Source organism: Mus caroli, unplaced genomic scaffold (assembly GCF_978045245.1).
Source record: "Mus caroli unplaced genomic scaffold, Mus_caroli_1 scaffold_8, whole genome shotgun sequence".
In the NCBI taxonomy this organism is placed as follows: domain Eukaryota; kingdom Metazoa; phylum Chordata; class Mammalia; order Rodentia; family Muridae; genus Mus; species Mus caroli.
The window spans coordinates 126,546,072-126,573,242 of record NW_028227263.1 but is presented as its reverse complement, the minus strand read 5'-3'; the positions used below and the strand labels follow the sequence as shown (position 1 = coordinate 126,573,242).

Sequence of the window (27,171 nt, the reverse complement as noted above, 5' to 3'; positions counted from 1 at the left end):
GAAAGTGGTATAGCCTAGGTCCAGGGAAGCCTAGAAGTTGCACAGTCTACAAACAGTAAAGGTAGGAGTCAAGTATTCAAGATCCAGAGATTATAGGTCTGTGGAGTGGAGGAAGTCGCTGGCTCCCCCTAACACAGGAAGATCACAAATGAAGTCATTATTTAGGCAGCGTCTGGGGCCAGCATGAAGTCAGGAGCAGACGTGGCAAGCAGAGCTGGGGGCAGCTTGGAAGGCCGAGACTCCTTAAGTTGTTTGAGGTGAGATCTGACCCAGAGTCTTGCCACATTTGCCACGGAAGAGGGGGAAGACCAGAGTCTCACAACTGCTGTGGATCTGTGCAATGCAGACTGACTGAATGCCCTATTGTGAAAAGGACAAAGTCAAGCAGATAGAAGAGGAACAGGGAGAAAACAAAACAACAACCGAAAAATGTGATTACAGTTGTCTAAGCTCCATGTGGCCAGGGGCAGAGACGGATCTCTGATTCTCCCAACCCCTCATTCTCCCAAATAAAGCAAAGAGAGTCAGAAAAAGGGGTAGTGAGGTATGGAGAACTGTGGAGAACCCCAAAGGAAGTCCTGAGAGGAGGTGGGGAGGGTCACATACCCCTCCCAAAGGTCACTGAGCTGAGAATACCCAAGAAGCCTCCGACTGGGGGCAGCAGAAGGTTGGGGGGCTGAGGTAGGACTGTGGCTGGTTGGGGGGGCACACTCAGAGGAGAGAGACCCCATCCTGGGTGTAGGCTGCTGGTGTGGAGTGTGGCTGAGTCCTTTCTGGGATAGAAGAAGAGGGCTGAGAGGAAGGCTGACTCAGTGGGGCTGGCCCAAGCCTGCTGCTGGCGGGAAGTGGTTCCTGGGCTGGACAGTTTCCTCATGCTGGCAGAGAGAGAGCAGCGAGGGAGCTAGGCCTGCAGAGAAAAGGGAGGCGAATCAGGAGAGAATCAGCACCCATATACGGACGTGCATCTAAGGCAGGGAGGCAGGCTGGCAAGATGGCTCAGTGGGTTCAGGTGCATCTAAGGCAGGGAGGCAGGCTGGCAAGATGGCTCAGTGGGTTCAGGTGTTTGCTGCAAACCTTGACAATCTGAGTTCAGTCCCTAGAAACCATAGATAGATTGGAAGGCAAGAACAGACCACTGGGTTCGATCCCCAGGACCCACCAGAGGCTCCAAGAGAAGCCAAAGCTTTTGGTAGCTGCAGGGAAAATCTCCATAAAAAGGCAAACAAGCCGAAAGGCTGCAGAGCCAGCACTGCCCCACCCTGCAGCCACAGAAGGAGGTGTTTCTCAAACACTTACTACAGGACAGTTCTTGGGTGAATTCTGCCCATGCAGCATCTCCATAGTTCATGTCTCCAAACAGGTTCTCCAGGGAGGAACTGTAGCCATAGCCCCCACTGACAGAGGCTTCACAAGTGTCCCAAAACCTCATGGCTGGGAGTTACCTTGTGGAGTTATTTTAACCTGGCTAAGCTCTGAACTGGACTTGTATCTGGGGTCCAGGAGATCTTGGCTTCCACCCCAAGGGGTAGCCTTCCTAAGTTCTTATCCTTCCGTAGCATCTCTCTTTCTTTCCACAGGGCTCGGGAGAAGAGGGAAGGGTTGTGGGCACCTTCTGCATTGGACAGTTTTTTTTTTTTTTTTTTTTTTTTTTTTTTTGGTTTTTTTTTTGAGACAGGGTTTCTCTGTGTATCCCTGGCTGTCCTGGGATACACTTTGTAGACCAGGCTGGCCTCGAACTCAGAAATCCGCCTGCCTCTGCCTCCCGAGTGCTGGGATTAAAGGCGTGCGCCACCACGCCCGGCTGCATTGGACAGTTTTATGTCAACTTGACACAAGCTAGAGTCATCTGAGAGGAGGGGGCCTCAATTGAGAAAATGCCTCCTTAAGACTGGGTTGTAGGCAAGCCTGTAGGGCATTGTCTTAATTAGTGATTGATGGGGGAGGGCCCATGGGCTGGGTGGTGCTATCCCTGGGCTAGAGGTTCTGGGTTGTATAAGAAAGTAGGTTGAGCATGTGAGGGGGAGTAAGCCAGTAAGCAGTACCCCTCCACGGCTTCTGCATCAGCTCCTGCCTCCAGGTTCCTGCCCTGGAGTTCCTGTCCTGACTTCCTTCAGTGATGGCCTACGATGTGGAAGTGGTCCTGGTGTTTCATCACAGAGAAAATCAACCCTAAGATACCCTCCCTCATCCTCCCATAAGGTGCTTCCACTCCTCTTTCAGTTACTTATGGGACCATCCAGGGAGGAAGAGGCCTGACGTTTCTGTAGAGCCAGACTTTATGACTCACCCAAGGGCTCATGAGAATGCACGAGGGGGGCTCTGGGATCCTGCTGGTTCCCTGGGAGTTGTCGACCTTGCAGAAGGAAACTCTGGGGAGTGAGGGAGATAAGAGCTGTCATCGTCACCATTAATGCCATTATCAGTACCACGACCATCATCAGCCTCAGACAGCCATTAGCATCCTCATCCTATTAGCTCTATCAGCATCAGCATTTCAACACCATCATCAGCACCAACACCATCACTGTCATCATCATCATCACCATCATCATCGTATCTGACAAGGCAGTGTGGTGCAGTGGTTAATTGGATCCTGGTAAGTACTAGTCATTTGAGAGACTTGGGGAAAGTCACTGTTCTGGACATCCTCTGGGTGGTCCTTGCTCCTTTCTCCACCTCTGTGCCCCAGCACTGACTACAGTGCTGTGCAACTTTGCTGTTTTCTTGCTGGACTCAGCAGACCCTAGCCGGTGGGAAGAGGAAGGCAGCTGTCCAGCTGGGCTGCTGCGGATTGGCTGCGCCCCACTCTGGAAGGTGTTAGCCCTTAATGGCTAGGGCCAGTGCTGGCTGCTACAGCACCGCACTCACCCCCCCGACAGTCCAGTTGTTAAATTCTTCTCAGCGTCCCATCTAAGTGTGCTGTGTAGACTGACCGATAATGCTGTTTTCCTTCTGCGTACCTGTCTCACCACAATGATGCTTACTATTATTAAATACTATGAAAGTATACTCAGGAGGATTAGATAAGTTAGTCTTGTACTTCAGCGCAGCAGTAAAATGTGAGCTATTGATATTGTTAGTCACACCCTTCAAACAGTTCTTGCAGACTATGGAGCAGAGAAGCCCTGTAGGAGATAGGGATGCAGTAGACAAAGGGATTACAGAAGTCATCCAACCAAGGGTGGCTTTAAGAAATAAACCAGATTTTGCTGTTGTGCACAATAGATTTTTTTTCCCTCACTTTGTCTTTTGAGACAGGGTCTCACTATGTATTCGGGCTGACCTCCATCTGGTCATCCTCCTGCCTAAGTCTCCTTAGGGCTGGGGTTTTGGCCATGTTCCCACACTTGGCTCCAGCATTTGTTCTTTAAACACTACAGATCTGAGGCTATTCTGATTTTGGAGGAGGACCACGGAAGGAGAGAAGATTCCTTCTCATCCGGTGAACTGCTGTGGGACCGTGAAAGGCAGCCTGTGTTCTGGTCAAGCTAGGTTTAAACCCCGGAGACCCGGCAGACTAATCTGAAAGAGATGGAAGGCCCGTTTGCCATGCTCCCAGACATAGGCTCCTGACATGAGGCCCAGCTCTATAATTCTGTGGCCATCAGTCACATAGGCTGTCCAGACTCCACCCCCACAGTTACCTGGCAACAGCCAGATAGCACGCTATAAAAGGAGATGCTTGCCCCTCCTCGATCTCTCGCTCCCTCTCTTACTCTCTTGCTCTTACTCTTGCCTCTCCCCCTCCTTCTCCACCTCCCTTCCCCCCTCTCCCCAAGTGGCCATGGCTGCCCTCTGCTTCTCTACTCTCTCCCTCTCTCTGCCTTTGTACAATAAATGCCTTAAAACCATGCACTGCTTCTTTTCGTTGGACCTGCCATGCTGGAGCAATGGAGCAGGCTTCCCTCTAACAAGCTGCACGTCTAACCTTTCCCGCTAGGAAGCCTCCCTGTGCTCTAACTACTGCCGCCACCAACCCAAGCTGTCCAAGCAAGCCACCTGAGCTAGCTAGACTCTCTCATCCCTGTGGTAACCTGCCAGAGCTCTCCTCCTATCCTTTTCCCTTTGTTCCCGGGGCCAGACTGTTCTCAGCTCTTCCACAGTATCTGGGATGTCCGAGAGCGAGAACCTGTTGTCCCTGGCCTCCATGCGGCCCAGGAACCCCAGAACAGGCTTTTCCACAGTGCTCGGTGGTCTCTGGTGCCCGAGAGTCGGAGCCTTACTCCAGCAGTTCTGCAAGGAACTTAGACTATGCCTTTTCCTCACCCCTGGAGTGGGATCCCGTGGCTTCTCACAGTCCAACGCCTGCCCGGCCGGCCGTTCCGTGGGGGTCAGTGCCAGTCAACCATCCCTGAATCTGCCTTGCCCAGTGGCCCTAGCCCTGAGCGGGCACAGGACCCCATTTTTTTGCCCCACAAACTGCCTCACTATTCTTGAGTTACTTCATGTCTTTTTTGGGCACTAGCTATGTATTTGCAGACTGAGAGGATCAAGGTCCTATCTCCAGCTGGACCATTGATCTTCCATCTGACCTTCAGCCAGCCCCTGGCCCTCTTTGGTTTTCCCATCTATTACATTGGAGGTTTTACATCTGCTAGGTTCAGAGAATTGGAGAACATTCCCCCGCCCACACACAACCCGAGTCTCTAAACTTACCAGGCTGAGCGGAGGCAGCAGGAAGCTTCCAGGTTCTAGTCTTGGGGACCGCTTGGGAGGCTTAGTTTCCAGCAGCTCCAACCCTTTGTCCTCTGAGCTCTGGGCCAAGGCCCTATAGAGACACAGGAAGATTCTCAAAATGCAGGAAGCCTGGGCAAATGTGGGTACCAGTGTGGAAGCTGATGCCCTTCCCACACAATGCTTACATACATGCCTACCAGAGTACTCATCCACCCACAGAGCATCCTTTCATTCATAGGTACTGTGAACTACTAGTTTCCCCCCAGTAGGTCATCTGCCTTCTCCCCAGACTCCTTTCTGCCCATTTGTCCATTTACCCTACTCATTCATTCTTTCTCCCACCTACTCACTTATGCTATTCACTTATCCACTCACCCATCTGTCTACTCATTCATTCATTCACTCATTCATGAATATATTCATTCATGATATATTCATTCATTCATGAAAATATCCATTCATTCATTCATGTATATACTCATTCATTCACTCATTCATCTATCATGCTCCTCCTATCCATGCATAGGTGATCCATCTATTGATTAATCTACCCTTTAAAGATCCATCCTTCTATCCATCCATCCATCTATCCACTGAACTTTCCATTTATCCTTTTATCCACCTAGCTATTCATCCATCTTACCGCCCATTCACCTTCCAGCCACCATCCACTCATCTATTGATTTTTTTTATCTACCCATTTATCCATTCATCCATTTACCTACCCACCACTAATTTTTTTCCCATCTCTGTATTTACCCATTCATCCACCTCCCCACAATGGCAATATAGCTCAGCACTGGAGAATCCACGCAGAACTCATCAGTGAGGGGCTAGGGTATGGCTCAGTAGTTGAGCACCTAGCTAGAGTTCCCTAGTGACCTAAAACATGTGACTGAATGTCTCCTAACTGGTGGATTCTAGAAAAGCACTCCGCCATTGAATCACACCCCCAAACTCTCATTGGGGATTCTAGGCAGGGGCTCTACCACTGAGCCATGCCCCAGCCCCTCACTGGGGGATTCTAGGCAGGGGCTCTACCACTGAGCCTCACCCCCAGCCCCTCACTGGGGGATTCTAGGCAGGGGCTCTACCACTGAGCCTCACCCCCAGCCCCTCACTGGGGGATCCTAGGCAGAGGCTCTACCACTGAGCCTCACCCCCAGCCCCTCACTGGGGGATTCTAGGCAGGGGCTCTACCACTGAGCCACGCCCCCAGCCCCTCATTGGGGGATTCTAGGCAGGGGCTCTACCACTGAGCCACGCCCCCATCCCCTCACTGGGGGATTCTAGGCAGGGGTTCTACCACTGAGCCACGCCCCCAGCCCCTCATTGGGGGATTCTAGGCAGGGGCTCTACCACTGAGCCACGCCCCCAGCCCCTCATTGGGGGATTCTAGGCAGGGGCTCTACCACTGAGCCACGCCCCCAGCCCCTCATTGGGGGATTCTAGGCAGGCGCTTGGTGGATTCTAGGCAAGTTCTCTACTGTGGAGCTGTATTTCCAGCCCCAGTTTCTTCCCATTATAACAAAAATTGTCACTAAGTCATATGCAAATGTGTCATAATGACTGATCCTGGCTGCTGTGGGATTTGGATAAATGGTGAGAACAGTAAAAGGTGGTCCATTAGGGGGCACATGGAGGGCCTGGCTGGAGAGATGGAGACAGGAAGCATGCTGAGGGACGGGGCTGACGCATGAGAGGATCAGGGACATTCTATATGCCTGTGTTATGCCCCTCTCTTGCTGTGGCTCACCTCTTCCGTGTTCCAGGCATCAGGGAGGCTGTGGGGCGATCCCCCCTGGAAGGGCTGGAACAGTTCAGTCGTGGATCACTTCCCCAGCGGGGCAGCAGGGAGGGCTCAGGGATAGGAGGCGACAGGCCATGGAAGCTCCGAGCACGGGGCCTGCGGGCCACCCTGGGAGGTCTGCGGTGGACTTTGGGCAATTGCTCGCTGGAGTTGAGCTGGAAGTCATCATCCATGGAGATGTAGGGGGCCAGCATCTCTAAGTCCAGAGTGTCAGGGTCCTGCAGGAGGCAGGAGGGTGTTCATAGCAGGGCCCATGGCCTGGGGGGGGGGAGGGCAAGAGGGCATGGCAACTCTGACAGTCTCATTTGTGCCTGTGTTTGTCTCTGTGTTTCTCTTTTGTTGTCTTTGTGGCTTTGACCACGTCTCTCCAGATCTGCCTGTGGCTGTCTTTCTATCTCTTCTCTTCTCTCTCTCTCTCTCTCTCTCCCTGTTTCTGTATCTATTTCTTTGTCTCTCATTTTCTGTCACTTGTCATCTCTCCCCTTTTTGTGTGCATCTCTCTCCCCTTCTTCATTTCTGTCTTTTCTTACCCTATCTCTCTGTCTTTCTATCCTCCTGTCTGTCCCTCTCCTCATCTCTTTCCATCTTTCCTCTTCTTGGTCTCTGTCTCCACCTCCCTCTGCATCACTGTCTGCCTTTGTCTTTGTCTCTCTTGGGTGCTTGTTTCTCTGTTCTCTGCCCCTGCCTCTGTCTCTTGCTTTGACTGTCTATCATTTTGTCTCTAAATTTCTTTGTCTCCCTCTCTGCTCTTTTGTCTTCTCTTTCCTATGCCCAGCCAATGAAACAATGGTTTACTATGTATATATATGCGCATATGTATCTACTATCTATCTATAATCTATCTGCCATCTATTATCTGTCATTTATCTATCTACTCTATCTACCTTCTATCTCTCTATATCTATATTCTATCTACCAATTTATCTGTCATCTATTTATCTATCTATCATCTATCTATACCTATCTGCCATCTATCTACCTATCTCTTCCATCTCCCAATCAATCTATCTCTCCATCTATTATCTATCTATAATCTTTCATCTATCAATCACACATATCTATCTAATCTGTCACCTATCGATCATCTCTCTATAATCTATAATCTGTCATCTATCTATCTCTCTATCTTCCACCTACCAATCAATCTATCCATCTATTATCTATCTATACTATCTATAATGTCACATCTAATCTGTCATCTATTTATTAATCAATCAATCAATCAATCACCTATCTATAATCTGTCATCTATCTACCCATCCACCCATCCATGTTTCCATCTATCCACACATGCATTCATCCCATCACCCTTCTATAAAGCCAGATAAGCTGACCCCTTCATGCTGGTTCTCACCTGAGCTATATCTAGATCTGTCTCCATGGTCTTGTTTTTCTGGGCAGTGGAGAGTCTGTGCGCATTTTCCAAGCCCATTGCCAACTTATCTGGGAGATCAGCCTGGAGGGGAAGAGAGCAGAGACACCGGAGATTGAGTCTGAGGAGGTGCTGACAATAATAGTTCTGGGCAGAGGTGGGGGGCCTTCGGCTGAAGATTACAAAAGGTCAAACAGAAATGCAAATGAAGGTGGTTTTGTTTGTTTGCTTCTTTGTTTTTGTTTTGAGACATTGTCTCAAGTAGTCCAAGATGGCCCAGAATTCCCAATGTAGCAGAGGATGACTTAGCACTTTGGGTCTTCCTGCCTCCAGTTCCTAAATTCTGGGGTTACAGATGTGTCTCTTCATTCTTGGCTTTATTTACTGATTTATTATTTTAAGGCAAGGTCTGTGATGGTTAGCTTTAATTATCAGCTTGCCATAATCTAGACTCTCCTAGGCAAAGGGACTGTCTACACTGAATTGGCCTGTGGATGTCTGTGGGTGATGGTCTTTTTTTTTTTTTTTTAATGTGTTTGCTTGTTTGTTTAAATATTTATTTATTTATTTTATATATAAGAATACACTGTAACTGTCCTTAGACACACCAGAAGAGGGCATTAGATCCTATTACAGATGGCTGGGAATTGAACTCAGGACCTCTGGAAGAGCAGTCAGTGCTCTTAACCACTGAGCCATCCCTCCAGCCCTGTGGGTGATAGTCTTAATGAAGTTAATTGAGGTAGGGGCTGGAGATATTGCTGGCTGATATTGCTGGAGATAGTAAAGAAAATTCTGTTGCTTTCCCAGAGGATCCAGGTTTGATTTCTAGTACACAGATGGTAACTCAAAAAACATCCATAACTCCAGTTTTGGGGGATCTGATGCCTCAGGAACCAGGCACATATGTGGTCCACACACATATATGCAGACAAAACACATGCGAAAATGTAAACTTAATTGATGTGAGAAGACCTAGCCCACTGTGGGTGACACCATTCCCTAGTCAGGGGTCCTGAACTGCATAATGGAGAAATGACGTTGAGCACCAGAGGGCACACATTTCTCTCTGCCCCTGACTATGGGTATGATGTGACCTGCTGTCTCAAGCTCTTGCCATTGTGTCTTCCCTGCCATGATAAAATAAAACCTGGAATTGCAAATCAAAATAAACCCCTTTCCTCCTATGGTGTGTGTGTGTGTGTGTGTGTGTGATGCACATGAGTGCAGGTACCCACAGAGTCCAAAAGAGGATGCCGTTGGATCTTCTGGGACTGGGAATTACAGGTGATTGTGAGCCATCCAGGGTGGTTCCTGAGGACTAAACTGGTTCTCTGCAACAGCAAGCACACTTAACCACTGAGCAATCTCTCCAGCCCCTTTTGTCAGGAAGGTTTGTCATAGCAATAGAAATGAAAGTTGAAGAGGGTCTCATTCCAGGCTGCTCTAGAACTCACTAGAGAACTAAGGCTGGCCTTGAACTCTTCCTGCCTCAGCCTCCCAAATGCTGGTATTGCAGGTGTGCACCTCCATGCCTGGCTGTTTGATTTTTGAGACAAGGTTTTACTGTGTAGTTTAGGTTAGCCTTAAACTCAACCCTCCTGCCTCAGCTTCCCAAGTACTGGGATCGCAGGTGTGTGTTATAATACCTGTCTTGTAACCTATGTCTTAGAGAAACCCCATCTCATCTCTGAGGTGGAGAGATTGGCAACATAGAATAGCAAGGCTCAAGCCAGAGGCCCTAAGCAGCACAGTTCCGCGTGCTCAGACAGGAGACACTGTTTACCGGGAGAGGACTTTGGGGTCTCCGTGTAGCTTGTGGGGTGCTGGGCGTGGCAGCTGTGGGAGGTCCATCCAGGATGGGTGCCATGAGGCGGCGCAGGTCTGGACTACAGAAACGGCGAGGGTCAGCAGCCAGGGAGGCCTCACTCAGGGCCGGAGGGTGCAGGAAGGCTAGGATCCGCGGAGCAGGAGAGTCTGCAGAATGAACAGAACCCAGTTACCCAAGGCTGAAGGCCAGACCCTGCTCTGCTGTGCCAAGCCTAGAGGGTGACGTTGACATTTTCAACAGCACATCAGAATGGCCACTGTGTTTGCTGCTGGAGAGGAGTAGCCGAAGGGCCTCGTTCTGGGTCATCTCACAGCCAGATTGCTGTGTTGAGACTGGCCCGACGCAGAGAGAGGCAGTAGATAGACAGGTCCACAGTAAATGCACCTGGCCTTCCTTCTTGGGGTCCTGAGGACACAATGGCCTTGAACCATACCTACACTGTTGCCAGGGATACCCTTCTGCGAGGAGGCACTCAGCCGAGGGGGTCTGCGAGTATGTTGCTCAGTTTGTTCCAGAGACAGCACCACTCCGGTCTCTTCTACACGGCTGAGGGGAGGGGCAAGGCAAAGAGTGGGAGTCAGAGAGGGTCCCTGCTCACCCGCAGCTGCTGCCGATGTCTTCCCACAGAGGCCATTTCACCCAGGAGCTGAAGGGAATTTGCCACAAAACAATTTCCCACAGCTTTTTCACCAGGATTTATTTTGTTTTGAGATGAGCCAGCCTTATGTAGCCCAGGCTGGCCTCAGACTCATTATGTAGCCATGAATGACCTAATCTGATTCTCCTGAGTGCCGGGATTACAGGCACATGCCACCATGCTCAGTTTATGGGGTCTGAGGATGGAACCCCAGGCTTCAGGCATGCTAGGCAAACATTCTACTGACTGAGCTACATCCCCAGCCCCTCTGAAATGCTTTTGGCCCCAAACACTTAGGAGAAGGGAGACTCAACCTGTAATGGCTGGTTAGTTTGTTTATTTACTGTGCTGGGGATTGAACCCAGGACCTCATGCATGCCAGGCAAACTCTCCTCCACTGAGCTATGTCCCTAGCTCCTGTAATGGTGTTGAAATGAAACTAAAAGCCTGGAGCAGTGGAGCCAACATACATTCCAACACTTGGGAGGCCGAGGCAGGAAGTTTGAGAGTTAGAGGCCATCTTGAGCTACCACTAGGAGACCCTGTCTCAACAAGACAAAACAAAACAGAACTTGTTGCCACTGCCTGTGATCCCAAGACTTGGGAGGTGGAGGCAAGAGGGTCAGAGTCTCAGCTACAAAGTGAATTTAATGTTGGTCTGCTCTATAGAAGACTATGTCTCCAAAAGACAAAAAAAAAAAAAAAAAAAAAACTCTAAAAAATTTAACATATTCTTCATTGCTTTTCCAAATATGAAGAATTCATAGCTACATTTCTATGAATAAGCATTTATTTGAGAAGCTTCTATTCATAGGCAACCCATCCTCAAGGGAACAGGTTTATAAATACATCCTTCTTCTGTCCCCCACACCTCCCAGCCCACAGTCTCTGGCTCTGGAGTCAATCCAAATGCTGGCTGGAAAAACTGGCTTTGGGGAGTGGGTCTGAGGTTGAGAAACATGAATTAATTTGCATCTCATTAGCATAAGCCTCCTATAGGGCAGAATGCAGGTGGGTCTGGTGCTCCTAGCAGCTCTTGGAGAAGTTTGACTTTTAACTTTCACTAAACCTAGCCCGGAGATGTACCAATTTAAGCCAGCTACCTTTATCTCCTTCAAAGCATGGTGTACATAGTGACACGGGCACATCCTCAGAGAGGAATACCTGTAGACGCCCACGTATCTATCTAGAGAGAGAGCATATACGAAAACCTCTATGCACTTGGTGCCATATCTGTGCATACAGGCTTCATGAGCTCATTAGTTTATTCATTCCCCAAACACCTCTCCGTTAAGCATCACTGCATAGAGGTTAATAACAAGGAATATGAACCCAAGGGGTTGGGGTCAGATCTCAGCTCTGCCATTTCTGAGCTTTGTGGCCTTAAATGTGGCTGACTGTCTCTGGACTGGTGGTCTGTAGGCAAGTGATCTACCATTGAGTTAAAACCCCTAACTGCTCTCTGAGGGATGTTAGGCAGGAGTTCCACTTCAAGCTATTTACCCAGCCCCTCACTGGGGAATTCTAGGCAGTGGCTCCTCCTCAGATTTTACTAATTTGAATTACTAAAGTGAAACTATGCAGCAATGTGATATGTTGGCAAGGAAGCGGAGGACTTCAATCCCCATACACTATGGAAGGGAGTGCAAAATGGCCCAGCACTGTGAAAACAGTTCGTCAGTTCCTTATGGAAATGTATGACCCACCCATTCCACTCCTAGGTGTTCACCCAGGAGAATGGAAATGTGCATTTGCACAAAATCTCACTTGAGAATGTTTATAATGACTGAGCAATCCCCCCAAATAGGACACAGACCAAAATCCCCTGGCTGGCACATGGACAAAGAACTTTGGTCCATTCATTCTCCAATGACTACTAGTCAACCTGAGAAAGGAACTGTGGTTCATATTTGTAATTCCAGAACTCAAGAGCCTGAGGCAGGAGGATTGCTGTGAGTTGGAGACCAGCCTGGGCTACATAGTGATTTCTGTACTAACAGGAATTCAGAGTGACCCTTAGTCTCAAACAGACAGACAGGCAGGCAGGCAGACAGACAGGAAGACAAAGAAAAGTTATAAGTGCCCTGTTCAATGCCTGGACTCCTTGTAAATATGGAGGAATCAAGCAGCCTCCTCAGTTCTGGGACTGTAGACATTCAGTCTGGTTTTACTCACATCTTGTTTGTTTGTTTGTTTGTTTACTTAAATGACCAGTATAAGCCGGGTATTGTGCTATATTATACGCCAGTAAGGTCAGCAGCCGAGACCAGCTTGACCTGCAAGAGAACCTGTCTCAAAGCACTGATACATTTTTAAGAAACTAGCAAGGGGCCCTAGTGGTGCACAGCTTTAGTTCTAACATTTGGGAGGCAAAAGCAGGAATATCTCTGAGTTCGAGGCCAGCCTCGTCTACATAGAGTTCTAAAACAGCCAATGCTACATAGTGAGAGCCTGTCTCAAAAAATGTTTTTTAAATTAAAGTTTTTTAGCACAATAAAAGTACATACAGAGATGCCCATGTGTATTTGCATGGCCATATATGTTCCACATACAGGGACACATTATATACTTTCTTGTGCGTGCACAATATGAAAGTCTGCCTGTGAATACCACATATACACACACTCACACACACTCACAAACACACACACACAGATGCACAGACACATACACAGATATACAGACACAGAGACATAGAGACACACAGACACAAACATACATACTTTGACACATGCATACACAGACACACATACACACATTCAGACACATATACACTCAGACATGCACACACAGACAGACACACATACACACAGATGCACTCAGATACACGAACATGCAGGCACATATACTCACAAACACACACAGACTCACAAACACAGACAGACAGACACACAAACCAGAGATTCACAAACACATACTCAGACACACATGCACACACAGATACACACACACATTCACAAACACACACACATGCAAAGACACAGACACACAGACACAGACACACACCACACAAACACACCTTCCACCCTTCAGCTCACCTGATCAGGAAGTGGACGCAGATGATACTTTCCGACTGGGGGCCCCGCCCCCCTGTCACCACTGTAGCCTGAGTCTGAGTCCACAGATAGCCTCCAGTCCGGGCCAGGAAGCGATACTGCCCCGTTACTGCCTGGCCCTTGCTCAACACTGGGGAGAGGGTAGGTAGTGGTAAGGGTCACTGCAGGGACACCCAGGAAGCTGGAATTAGGAGTGGGAGGTCATAGAAGACAAAATTCTTTGGGCTATGCAGGCCTTAGTATTTGGGGTTCAGGGGGAGACAGGAGTCCCACAAAGCCCTGGTTTTGTGTTCAGGAGACCAAGAATTGGTGTCAGCAGGGGGCCATACAGCAGCTGGCTCTGGCCTGGGGGCATGTTGGTCACGTACAAGTGTGGATGCTCCTGCTGACCGCATCAGAGTCCAAAGCGTGGATGTATTCATAGGCAGAACAGCCAATCAGATCATCAGGACTGTAGCCAGCAACTTCTGCAATCCTGGAGTAAAATGGAGAGGTGCTGGTCAAGGCCCAGATGGAGGGAAGGGGCAGGTGTCATAGACAACACAGCGAGACGAGAGACAGGGCAGTCACAGAAAGGCAAGGGGAGGATAATACACAGATAAACAGAGTAGAATGTAGTGATTTACACCTGAAATCGCAGCACTCAGGAGGCTGAAGCAGAATTGCGAATTTGAGGCTTGGGATACAGCAAGACCTTATCTTATAAAACCAGGGGTTCAGAGCATGGCTTAGTAGTAGAGCCTATAATCCCCCAGTGAGGGGCTGGGGGCGTGGCTCAGTGGTAGAGCCCCTGCCTAGAATCCCCCAATGAGGGGCTGGGGGCGTGGCTCAGTGGTAGAGCCCCTGCCTAGAATCCCCCAGTGAGGGGCTGGGGGCGTGGCTCAGTGGTAGAGCCCCTGCCTAGAATCCCCCAGTGAGGGGCTGGGGGCGTGGCTCAGTGGTAGAGCCCCTGCCTAGAATCCCCCAGTGAGGGGCAGGGGGCATGGCTCAGTGGTAGAGACCCTGCCTAGAATCCCCCAGTGAGGAGCTGGGGGCGTGGCTCAGTGGTAGAGCCCCTGCCTAGAATCCCCCAGTGAGGGGCTGGAGGGCGTGGCTCAGTGGTAGAGACCCTGCCTAGAATCCCCCAGTGAGGAGCTGGGGGGCGTGGCTTAATGGTAGAGCCCCTGCTAAGCATGTATAAGGTCCTGCATTGTACCCTTAGCATGACAACAATAAGTAAATAAATGAGAAAAGAAACATTGTGTGTGTGTGTGTGTGTAGCAAAGGGTAGAAAAGGAAGCAGCAGAGAAGTTAAAGAAAAAGAATGTGAAAGAAGCATGAAGAAGGAACAGAAATTTCAAAGAGAAAAGAATAAAAACAGCTATGGAGGGAAACCAAGACACTTCATTGTGCTCTGCACTGTGCAACACAAGGAGTGCTGAGAACAACAGCAAAAGACAGGGGATGTTATTCTCCTCTAGGACAGTTGAGGACACTGAGGCACAGAGAAGTGAACTGACTTGGTCAGTGATACAGATCCAGGAGGGAAACTCAAGAAGTCAGGATCTAGACTCATTGCTTCTGAGCACGTAGCTTAGTCTGCAGAATGCTTTTCTAGCGTGCATAAAGCCCTGGGTTCCATCCCTGGCATACCTGTGATCCCCTCCTTCAGGAGGCAGAGGCAGGGCAATTAGAAATCTAAGGGCCCCAGCACTTGGGAGGCAGAGGCAGGCGGATTTCTGAGTTCGAGGCCAGCCTGGTCTACAAAGTGAGTTCCAGGACAGCCAGGGCTACACAGAGAAACCCTGTCTCGAAAACCAAAACAAACCAAAACAAACCAAACGAAATCTAAGGCCATGAGAGAAAGAGAGAGAGAGAGAGAGAGAGAGAGAGAGAGAGAGACAGAGAGAGACAGAGAGAGACAGAGACAGAGAGAGACAGAGAGAGACAGCCAGAGAGGGAGAAGGGGGGGGGGTGGAGAGACTGACTGACAGACAGATTTGAGTAGGTGGTGGGTGGGTATGGTGCTGCATAAAGCTACTGCCCACCTCTCGTCGCAGTATGTGAACTTCATGTCCAGGCTGTGGCGACTGAGAAAGGCCCCTCGGCCCAGCGGGGGCTCCAGACTGGCTGGGTGGGGGATGGCTTCACAGATAAGCACCAGGCATTGCAGGGGAGGCTCGGAGCGAGGGCTCCCGGCAGGGGAAGTCTGTGCAGGGGGCTTGTAGGCCCTCATATGTCCTGAGCAGTGCAGCACCTTTGGGTGAAGTAGGGGTGTTGTGAGTAGTCATCTTAGCTTTGGGCTACCCACGGGGCTGGGATGCCTGCTGTGTCTGAGTCTCATAGGGAACTGGGGGAAAAGATTCTCGATTATTCTTGAAAGTTGCAAGGAGTTCTGTCCTCTTCGTTCCAACCCTCAGGAAACTTGCAGGATTTCATTTTGAAGGCTGAGGCCCTTTGTATCCTCAAGGTCTGGTCCCGGGATACTCAATTTATAGCTGCTCTGATGCCCTACTGGACTCAGTCTGAGGGAGTTCCACCAAATCTCTGAGCCTGGGAAAGCCCAGATCCAACAGGAAATGAAACTTTCAGGGGTCAGACCCACCCTATTGAGACCAGGCCCAGCCTACCTTCCAGGTGGCCGCTTTGAGGTTGAGCGTGCGCCCTCTGCTGGTGAGCGTGCTCTTCATTCGCAGGGAAAAGTGGCGCTCTGTTGGGGCTTCCAGCTTCTTCTTTGACAGGTCTGGGAAGGCAAGGAAAGGGGGGCGGGTCATTAAGTAAATGTTAAAGTCTCCCAGCCTCAGAGATGGCTTAACGGTTAGGAGCGTTTATGGTTACCTCTTTTAGAGAACCCGAGCTTGGATCTCTGAATCTATGTCAGGCAGCTCACAACCATCTGTAACTGCAAAACCCACTTCCGACCTCTGAAGTCACCTGCACTCACGTACACAATCATCTCCCGCCCCTTCCTCTCCCTCCCCCTTAAAATATAAAATCTATCTACCTTTCTTTCTTTCTTTCTTTCTTTCTTTCTTTCTTTCTTTCTTTCTTTCTTTCTTTCTTCCTTCCTTCCTTCCTTCCTTCCTTTTTTCTTTTCTTCTGCCCCCTCTCCTCCACCCTCCCTCCCTCTCCTCTCTCTCTCTCTCTCTGAGACAGATAGACTAGGCTGAGCTCGAACTCACAGAGATCTCCCGCCTCTGCCTCCAGTGCTGGGATTGAAGGTGTGCCCCACTACACCTGGCAAAAGGAAAATCTTAAAAGTCTCCCCAGCCTCATCTCCAAAGTTGAGACATGGAGCCAGTGAAGGGACACCCCCTCCAGGGAAGGGACCCCTGGGGGGGTAAGGGAGCACCCAGGGAAGGGACTCCCAGTGAGTAGCTAGCTCTGTCCACTTTTCTCTATGCAGATGTTCCAGATCAGGAAGAGAAAAGTCAGTTTCCTACTCTGAACTGTGGGCACTCACTCGGCCTGGGGGTCAGGGCGTCTTGAAGTTCCTCTTGGTCACAGGGATGGATGAAATCAAAGATACTGTGTCCAATGAGCTCCAGCTGCGGGGGTGGGTGGGGGGAGAGGACAGAAGACACACTTAACAGGACCCCTGAGCTCCTTTTTCCTCGGCTCCCTCATTCGTTCATTCATTCATTTATCCATCCATCCAGCAACCATTCATCAACACCTAATTTTACTAGGACCCTTTCTAAACGACTGGATGGGTCATATGGATCTTGCTCTTCTCAGGGTTCACTGGGTGGTGTTTGTGCATGGATGCCCAAAGGTGAGGCTCCTGGGTATGGTCACATGACAATAAGATGATAGTTTAACGACAGTGCTCTGAATAGTTCATTGAGGAGTCAACATTTAAAAAAATAAATATGTTAAGCTGGAGTTGGTAGAGTGCCTGCCTACTGCAGACCAGGCCCTGGATTTGATACCAAACACAATGTCTGGGCATTGTGTCAAGTCATCTATAATCCCAGTAATGACAACATGAAGGCAGGAGGATCAGAAATTCAAGGTCATCCTTTGCTATGCAGTGGGTTTGAGGCCAGCCTGGGATATACGAGACACTGTCTCAAAGGGGATGGGGGTAAAAACTCAACAAAGTAAGTGAAGTGAATCTGTGGCTCTCTGGAGTAAGAGAATGCTTTAAAGATGGGAATCGTGAACGATGGGGTGACCCATGCCTTTAATCCTAACATTCAGGAGGCAAAAATAGGTCCATTTCTGTGAGTTACAGGCCAGCCTGGTTTACGTATCAAGTTCTAGGCAAGCACAGTAAGACCCTATCTCAAAAAAAAAGTAGGGGTGCAGTGGGAGATAGAGAGATAGTTAAGAGCATTGTTAAGAGCACTTGATCTTACAGGGGACCTGGGTTCAGTTCTCAGGACCCATATCAGATGACTGACAACTGCTTGTAATTCCAGTTCCAGGGGATCCAATGCCCCCTTTCTAACCTCTGAGGGCACCTGCAATACATGTGATGTACTTGTATATTCAGGATTCATCTGCAATGCACATAATGCATGCATACACACACATGTACACACAAACACACACACACACACACACACACTCAGGGCCCCCTACATACATGTAAACAAGAAAAATCTTTTACTAGTAATAAAAAACAAAATAAAAACAGGAGTCACACATGTGAAGGCCCTGGGGTGAGTCACACCTCCTGGGCAGGTCCAAGACTCTGTTCTTTGTTTCAGTTTAGGAAGTGAGCCTGGTGGCACTGAGGAGGAGACACCATGAAAAGGTGGCCACAGGGGAACCCAACCCAATGGTGTCTAGATGACACATTACTCTCCCAATAACACCTATTGTAGCTAGGTTTGATGGTTAGCCCTACCACTTCCTAGTTTGGGACTTTGGGGCAGTCACTTGTCTGACTCTGAGAGCTCACACTCACAGAGAAATTGGTACCAGGAGTGGGGTTATGTATCAGGGAGGAGGAACAGAGGTCCACTGCACAGCCATTTACATGAAAGACAAAAAAGAACACAAACTTTCTCACATAGGGCTCACTTAAAGGATGAATTAAGTTATTTCTAGTCCCCAAATGTCTTGCCAAGCTCCTTTTCTCCTGCCTAAGATGTGTGTCCACTCCCTGCTGATCCCTAAATCCATTCCCTTTCAAATCTTTAAATACGATTCTGGCTCTTTAACACAGCCTCCCTCTTGTTTTGACTCCTTTCATGGCTCCCCAGTGCCCTGGAGACAAACCTTCTCATTCGGACACAAGTCATTTTCCCTCCTAACTTCTGCTGTCCTCTGTCCACAAATCAACTTAGTCATTTCTCCAAAGTGTTCCTTTTTCACCACCCCTCTGGGCCTTTGCTTGTGCCTGCACTTCTCCATGTAAACTCCTGATCCTCCCTGACCCTCCCGTCACATCCATATGACTTTCAACTGAGCTGTTCTTTTTCTTTTTGGTTTTTCGAGACAGGGTTTCTCTGTATAGCCCTGGCTGTCCTGGAACTCACTCTGTAGACCAGGCTGGTCTTGGAATCAGAAATCCACCTGCCTCTGCCTCCCGAGTGCTGGGATTAAAGACATGCGCCACCACGCCTGGCTCCTGTTCTTTTTTTCTAAGAAGCTCTGAGTCCCTCTCCTCCCAGGCTGGGTCAGGACAGCTTCACACTTCCTACATCTAGCCTATCTCAACACACTTTGACCTCTGTCTGGTAATACTCTTCCCTCTGCCCTTAAACGAAGAACAAAGGTTGTGTGGGAAAACTACGGTGACACCCCCCCAACCCCCCACCCCCGATCACCAGTGGGGGTGTGGCAGGCACAGAGCAGGTAGCTCACCTGACTGAGGCCCAGGTGCTTGCTGACATTTTCCGACAGGTAAGCCATGTCTCCCTCGGCGGTGAGTACCATGACGAAACCCTCCAGGGCCTTCAGGTAGCAGGCGTCCAGTGGCTCTCCCCCTTTCCCCACCTGGTTCCACTCTCCTGGTGCCCAAGCCAGCGGGGAGAGGGAGGATGGGGCAGCTGTCAGTCACGGATCTTCCCTCCACCTTCCCTTACTCACATGAACACATAGAAAAGGCCAGGTGGGTGGGAGAAAATTCTAGGCTCCTGGAGTCCCATGGAAGAGGACAAGGCCACTAAGCTTTGGAAACAGGAACATGGACTCCCAGAGGGGACATAATCCTCATAGATTCTAAGACTGAACTCTGAGGAGCTGGAATTCCAAGGTAGCCCTAGGCCACCTTGGAATTCCAGAGGTGTGGGCACATTTTCTAGAATTCTCAAGAGAGTATATGGATGGTCTGCCAGATGGGCAAAATACTAAAATGTCAGGGGCTTTCAGAAGACAGAGTTCCATCACATTTTATTAGTTTGATTGTTTTCTGTGGATGTGGAGGTCAGAAGACAACTGGCAGAATTCTAAAGGGTCCAAGTCTCCCCCAGAATTCTGTGGGGCAAGGGAATTTAAATGGCAAAGCTTCCATAGTAAAAGATTTCCAAATTTCTAGGATTCTAAGTTTTGTGTGTGTGTGTGTGTGTGTGTGTGTGTGTGTGTGTGTGTGTAGTGGGGGAGCATGTAAGCCCTTTGAAACAGAGACTTTTAAAGAATTTTGAAAAAAAAAATGGTTGTAGAGCCTCCCGGAGTGGACAAGGATTGGCTAATCATGGTGGCTATGAGCTGAGGCAGGTTAAAAACTGCAAGTCTTGCCTGGCCTACCAAGCTAGTTCAAGGCCAGTTTGAATAACTTAGTAAGACTATATGTCAAAATAAAACAAAAATAAAAAGAAAGAAAGAAAGAAAGAAAGAAAGAAAGAAAGAAAGAAAGAAAGAAAGAAAAGGAAAAGAGCTGGGAGTGTGGCTCGGTAGTAGAGCCCCTGCCTAGAATCCCCCAGTGAGGGGCTGGGGGGCGAGCCTTGTGGTACAGTGCTTGGGCACCACATCCCTTGGATTAGGGCTCAATCTCCAGTATGGCAAAAAAGAAAACAAACACAAACTGCAGATGTGGTGGTTCATTCCTTTTATCCCAGCACTCAAAGGCAGGGTGAGTGAGGGTCGGGGAAGAGGCAGACAGATCTCTGTGAGTTCAAGGCCTGCTTGGTCTACATAGCAAGTTCCAGGCCAGTCAGAGCTATAGTGAGATCCTGTCTCAAAAACAAAACAAAAACCAAAAAAACTCAACAAATAAGGGGGCAAAATACCAAGCCTAAGGCCTCAAGGGACCTGGCTCTTGGATTCTAAGGGGTGGGGCCTCCCACGGGATCTTCCTGAACCCAGGGCTCCGACTGGTCCAGCACTCGAAGGGGTGGGGCCTCGCCTAGAGAGCGTATCCCAGGACTAGGGAGGCGGGACAGGCTTCCCAGGGGAGGGGCCTCCGCGGCAGGCAGCAGCCGGGGGCGGGGCGTTCCGGGCTCACCTGCGGCGCAGAGGCGGTGCATGCGCAGGTAGCTGATTGTGAGGCGCATGATGGAGGCCTTGTCCAGGTGCGCGCTGACGCCGCGCGCAAAGGGCAGAGTGTGCGCCAGCTGGTACAGCACCTCCGTCTCCTGGCTGCGCCGGCTGCGGGCCGCGTCCCGCGACTTCTCCTTCCGCAGCTCGGTGTTCGACCTGTGGGAAGGAAATGGCACGCGACAGGTCGCACGTGGGACACCTCCTTTTGGCGTTCCGGCGGCGACATCTCTGGGCCTGGCAGTTTTCTCCCCTTGGAGCCCCTTTTCTTGCCCCAGATTTTACCTGTCTTGGTCCCAGTCCATGTGGCCCTCCCTGCGGGGCTTTGCTCCAGGCTTCTCCCCTAGGTTGTGTGCCTAAGGCCCTCTGTCCTCTCCGGGACTTAGCTGTAGCTCATTTCCCGAGCTAGAGACGCCGCCTGGGGGACAGGGAGGCCTCCTGGTGGGAGGGGGTGGTAGAGCTGGCTGGAGTCCAAGGGAGAGATGGAGCTCTGAGAGCCCCAGCCTCCCAGGCCCCCTTCCCTCCCAGTTTCCCGTTCTCAGACAAGCTGATTCTCAAAGACAGAGATATCTCAAAGTCTAACGACACACCAAAGGGGCCTAAGAGGGGCAGGGCCCCACTAAGGGTGACACAGCAAACCAACCCTTGTGTTCTGCCCTGCACCTCTACACTTTAATACGTTTCCAAGTGTGTGTGTGTGTGTGTGTGTGTGTGCATGCACGCGCCTGAGAGAGATCTTTCTTCAGTAATATTAATATTTATCAATTACCTATTTTTATAATTAGGTTATTTTCCCTGCTAAGTGGTAAACCTCCTTAAACTCCGGACATAGCAACACTTTAATCCCAGCACTTAGAAGGCAGATTTCTGAATTCCAAGTCAGTCTAGTCCACATAAATCAGGTTCAGGGCAGTCAAAGCTACTTAGTGAGACCCTGTCTCAAAACAAGCAAGCAAGCAATCAAAAAGAACCCCAAACTTCGTTTATCTGATCCCAAAGTCTATTGGACAGGGTTTCCCTATGTAGCTCAGGCTGGTCACAAACACCCACTAAGTGCTACGGTTGTAGGTATAGACACTTGACTCATGTCTCTTTTCGAGTGTTTATTTTTTTAAATGTATATTGTATCTAGTCTTATAGTCGTCATTATCAATGCTTACAATATTTCTAACCCATAAGACAGCAGTTGATCAGCCTATGTGTCATATGTAAGCATACATCTGACCCTCAGGAGAGCCTCTAGGGGATATTAATATTAATGTTTGTTTGTTTGCTTATTTATTTATTTATTTATTTATTTTTGAGACAGGGTGTTTCTGTGTAGCCCTGGCCATCCTGGAACTTGTTCTGTAGACCAGGCTGGCCTCGAACTCAGAGATCTTCTGCCTCTGCCTTCTGGAATTAAAGGTGTGTGCTACTGCACCCAGTTATTATTTGAGACAGGGTCTCACATAGCCCAAGCCAAGGATGACTCTAGGCTTCTGAATTTGAGTACTGGGATTACAAAATCTATAGGCCTGGCCTCAATGGGGAACAAAGGGGAAACTGAGGCTCTGAAAGGTGAAGTCCTTTGTCCAAGAGATCACATAACCAGCTTCTCTAACCAGCTGCATGCGATGCCCACCCCCTACCTCCAGAAAGCCGGCTCTGGGATAGGAAGGAGGCTGCTCCTTTCTAAACCCCTTCAATTCGGGGCGCAGAGGCCACTTCTGGGGGCTGGAGGTCTACAATGTTTTAGTTTGGGTGCGGGGATGGGGTGGAAGAGCCATTAGTGCAAGCCGGTGAGAGGCCCGGAAGGGGGCAGGCTGGCCTAGTTAGTATTGGAGGAGCCAAGGGGGCGCCCCTATGAACTCCCTCTTGGCTGGTGGGGGGCAGGGGCCTCAGTCCTGCCTGCCCAGAGGACATTCCGTCCTGTACTGTACTGTTCCAGCCCTGTTTGTCTTCCTGCCCAGAGGGTGGGGGTGGGCGGGCCTCACTGAGCTGGGGGCCCTGGGACAGAGGGAACTGGGAGAGAAAAGGGGAATGGGGTGGGGGTGGGGCCAGCGCCCCACCTCCCAAGCAGCTGAGCTCTGTAATCCTACTCTCCCCGGCCAGGGTGGCAGGGTTTCTTCCTCCATAGAAGGAGCCAGCTGGTGGCTGTAGAGGGACTCTCCTTCCCCTCTTAGCCTGTTCTCCGGATGTTCTGACGGGAAGTACGGGCCTCTCACTGCCTTTCTGGGCCTGCTCTGAAACAGAGTGGGGGCTGCCTCTTCTGGGTCAGGGTTCCAGTTCAGACACCACTACTGCGGTTGTTCATTAGCTGGGTGACTTTGGGCAGGTTGCTTAACCTCCCTGGGCACAGCAATAGCCTCCAGCTCCTCAGAGGGCGGTTTTTGGTTTGTTTGTTTGTTTGTCTGTTTGCTTAGGTTTGGGGCTGAATGAGATGAGGCTGGGAGACAAATATACCCCAAACTCATGATCCTCTGTCTCAGACCCTTCCCTGAGTGCTGGGCTCACAGGACTACATCACCATGATGGATTCCTCCAGTGGACTGAAGATTAAATGAGTTAATATATGCCAGAGGCTTAGGAAGTGAGGCTTGGCAATTGGCCAGGGTCAGTAACAAAAGAGACTAAAGAGTCTGAGTCTCTTGTACCCTGGGTGCGATTACTTGCATACAGTTAGTCATGCATGCGCGCGCGCCCGCGTGTATGTGTGTGTGTGTGTGTGTGTATGTGTGTGTATGTGATTATGAGTGTGTAATCACATATCCAGTTCTTACACCAACATCTCAAAGGAATGAAATAACCGTGATGGTGTGCTACACACTTAGAAACTAGAGACCCCCCATTCCCACCTTTACAGCAGCCACACGGACCAGAAGTGATCATCTCCCTTTTGAGAAGGCAGGAGCAGGGCCAAGCTTGACCACTTGAGTTCGATTCCCAGAACCCACACGGTGGATTAGAGAACTGAACGCTGACCTCACACACTCTCAAAGGCAAACACCTCTTCCCCATACACACGGGTACAGAAATAAAGTCATATATATATTTTAAAGACAGAAACAGGGCCTGAGATGTATGCAGTTCAGCAGGAGGAGCCTTTGCCTAGCGGAGCTACACGCACAGGATGTGGTGCCTGCCTGTAAATCTATCACTAAGGGGGTGGGGGCAGAGGGAGCAGGGATTCACGGTCATCCTGGAATGTGATGAGTTCGAGGTTAGCCTGTCTCAGACAGAGGCTGAGGCCCAGAGCAATGACAGGGCTAGCCTGGGTGGCTCAGGAGGTAATCTCATGGCCATTCCACTCTACCTTGCTCAGTTGTCTCTCAAGGAAGCTTCATACCCACCATGCACCCACCATTACCTTCCTGCTTTGGAAGCCACCTCAGATGAGTGACAGAAATTGCCGAGGCCACACAAGAGCAGGGTCTGTTGATTTCAGGCACCTCATTGTGTGTGTGTATGTGTGTGTGTGTGTGTGTGTGTGTGTGGTGGGGGAGAGACCTGTTTCCTCACTGGGAGAGTTCTGACTCCCATTATCCAAGACTGGAAGCTGGCACTCTGGGAGGGAAATCCCTGGGCCAAGATCACACAGCCAGGGAGTGGGAGCTTGGGGTTTGAACCCTGCCTTTAGAGCCTGTGTTCTAAAATGTTATTCTTCAAGATGGTGTGCCCACCACCCCAGGGACTCCTGTCTGTTCCTTTCTGCCTGGTGGCCTTAAGTCCTTTCCTCCTGTCCCAGCACCGCTGCGGATCTCCCTAGCTGGCCCAGCTCTGGGCCAACCCCTTGGCAGTGTGCCCAGCCTGGGACGTGCGCCTGGAACCTTGCCACCTTCACTCCATGTTCTAGCTGAGAACAGAGGGTGGGGCCTAGGGGCCCAGGGTGAGGCCTGGGAAGGGGGACTTGGGGCCCAGTGGTGTCTTAGCCAAGAGAGAAAAGACCCTATCTCTTTCTCACCCTGAACAGCTCAGGGAATTAAGACATTAAGAATTTTCACATTCTGAGCTTCTCTCTGACTCTTAGCTGGCTACTGGGGGGGGAGGGCTTGCAAAAACTGTAGAGGGTTTGAGGTGTGCTGGGGGCTTAGCTTTACATCTGACCCCTTTGATATTGCTTGGAGGTGACCTGAGAGGCCAGGGGACAAGGTTTGGGTTGGAGAAAGGACTTAGGATAGGGGTCATTGGGGAGTCTCTCTGACCTTGATCCAATTTGTTCTCATAAGGTCATTTGGTGGGGTGTCTAGCCATCTGTCCTGTTTTTCCCGGAAACCCTGCTCTCAGGTGGGTATTCAGGCAGTGTGCTCAACCTTGATCTCCTATGAATACTCCCCACAAAGAGTAAGATGGCTTGGAGGTGGAAGCTAGAAGAAAGAAAGGGGCACACAGCGCCAGAGGTAACCACTCACCCTCACCCAAGCCCCCTCTGATGCCAAGTGTCATCCTGGGGGTGCAGGAGGGGCCCGGAGCTCAGCTGTGAGGTGGGTGCGAGTTGGGTGTGCGGCCGCGTAGGATGACACCACAGGAAAGGGCTGGCCTTAGGTGCTGACGGGAGGAGGGGTGGGGTGGGGAGCGATGACACCCTAGTTAAGTTAGGAGAGGGCCCTCACACAACCATAAAGGGGCGCTGTCACGAGCGGCACCAGGGATAGCCTAGAAGGGGTGGGGACTGAGTTCCCGGGTGGGCTCAGGGCCAGAAATTGGAATAGATGGGCCAGACAGGGCCAGAAAAAGGGCGAGCCTGGGTGGGTTGAGGTAGGGGGTAAAAACTGGATGTAGAGAAAAACCAATCAGACCTCGGAAGCCAGGGAGGAGGGACAGGGGTGAGGCTTGAGGGATGCCCCAATTTAGACAGGGAATGCCAAGAGTCTAGGAAATTTTTCTGGGGTCTCCCGTGGCAACCTGGTGAAATGGGCTCCACTGGCTATGGTCCCAGAGCCTCTGCACCTGTTGCAAGGTGAACACAGAACCCACTTCTTCCTAGGATAACCCCAGCTGTGTCCAGCCACAGGAGGGTGCTGCCCTCCCTTGATTAGCCAGGGCATCTTTCCGAAGGATGGCTCTCAAATAGGGTTTAGGTGGGGCCCTCCTCCCTCAATTACAGACTGGGTCCAGGCAGATGAAATAGACACAGAACCAGATCGCAGGAAGTGGCTCAGATTTGTTCTGTTGGTACTGAAAAGGAGCGACCCTACTTATTTAATGCTGTTTTTTGAGACAAGATCTCTATGTAGACCAAAGCTGGTCTGGAACTTGCCATGTAGGCCAGGCTGGATTTGAAAGCATCAATCTCCTATAGCTTTCCAAGTGCTGGGTTTACAGGCGTGAATCTCCTTCCCCAGCTATCATTCCACTCTTTGAAAGGCAAAAAGACCTTGGTTAGGTCCCACACAGCCTCTAATGAGGACCACCCTACCCCCATGTCATTTTAGAGCATTTTGAAGCTTGGGAGACTGTTAGAAAGGGCATGGTAAAGTTAACCTCTCTCCTGGAATTCAGAAGTAGTGTTTTTCAGGGACTCCCTAGAAACTTCAGTTTAGGGATCCCTTATTAACACCACAAGAGCTAGACTGCCAAGGACGACTCCTTTCAGGGATTTGGAGGAAAAGACTTTCTTGGAAGAGAGTCCACTGCTCAAACGCGACCACCTCCAATCCATAAGGAACTTGGAGTTTCACCCCCCCAGCCAGATGGAGGATTGAACCCGATGTATCTGGAAATCGCAGCTCATAACCCCAAAGCCGTTCCAGGGGAAGGGGGCGGGACAGCTGGAGCTCTGGGGGTAAATCCCAGATACCCTGCAACCCTCTAGGGTGGAGGGTGCATCGGGATGTGTCCCCAATCGCGCGCCTCAGAGTGTCCTCAACTTGAGCCCCACCCCAGAGATGAGGGGTTCCCTTAAAGCCCCGTCAAAGAGAGCCCCCAGACCCCATCATCCTATCCCCGAAGCCCTGTACCTCACGCGCTGAAGCCCCAACGCCATGGCTCGCCCTTCGCGGTTCCAGAGCCCTCGATGCCCAGCGTCCCCCTCCCCTGTCTGTGTGAGCCCCCTCCCCAGCTCCACCTCTGCCACTCCATTGGCTGGTCTTTGCCCAGCCCGCGGCTTTGATTGGAAGGTGGGCTTGTTATTCCCGAGGAGGAGGCGGGACTAAAGGAGAAGACTTGGAACTTCAAGGGGTTGGGGAATCCGATGTAATGCACACCCCCAGCCACGCCCCTGCCCCAGACTTCCTTGGCAGTCCGGAGGCCGCCGGGAGTGATTTCCCTCCAGTCTCTGAACTTCCATATGTACACTTCTGAACCATCTGATTTACTGTTCTCTGTGTCCCAGTTCCTGTCGCAGTCTCTGCCTTCACTCCCACCTTTCCCAACCCTCCCTCCTTTCTCCCGCTCTGTCCT

The 27,171-nt window shown here is 50.3% G+C and overlaps 1 protein-coding gene across 1 annotated transcript; it reads right to left on the bottom strand.

The window, feature by feature from the left end:
- Nucleotides 1-584: 584 nt before the first annotated feature.
- Hif3a (hypoxia inducible factor 3 subunit alpha) lies at nucleotides 585-26,771 on the bottom strand. Its single transcript, XM_021167133.2, has 15 exons — nucleotides 26,730-26,771; nucleotides 20,759-20,949; nucleotides 19,180-19,325; nucleotides 16,826-16,910; nucleotides 15,993-16,105; nucleotides 15,411-15,619; nucleotides 13,752-13,858; nucleotides 13,366-13,513; nucleotides 10,124-10,236; nucleotides 9,646-9,836; nucleotides 7,842-7,943; nucleotides 6,434-6,705; nucleotides 4,657-4,768; nucleotides 2,288-2,369; nucleotides 585-907 (listed from the first exon to the last, which is right to left on the bottom strand). The coding sequence occupies exons 1-15, from the start codon at nucleotides 26,753-26,755 to the stop codon at nucleotides 810-812; spliced, it is 1,995 nt and encodes a 664-aa protein (XP_021022792.1). The 5' UTR covers nucleotides 26,756-26,771; the 3' UTR covers nucleotides 585-809.
- Between the last annotated feature and the right edge of the window lie 400 nt (nucleotides 26,772-27,171).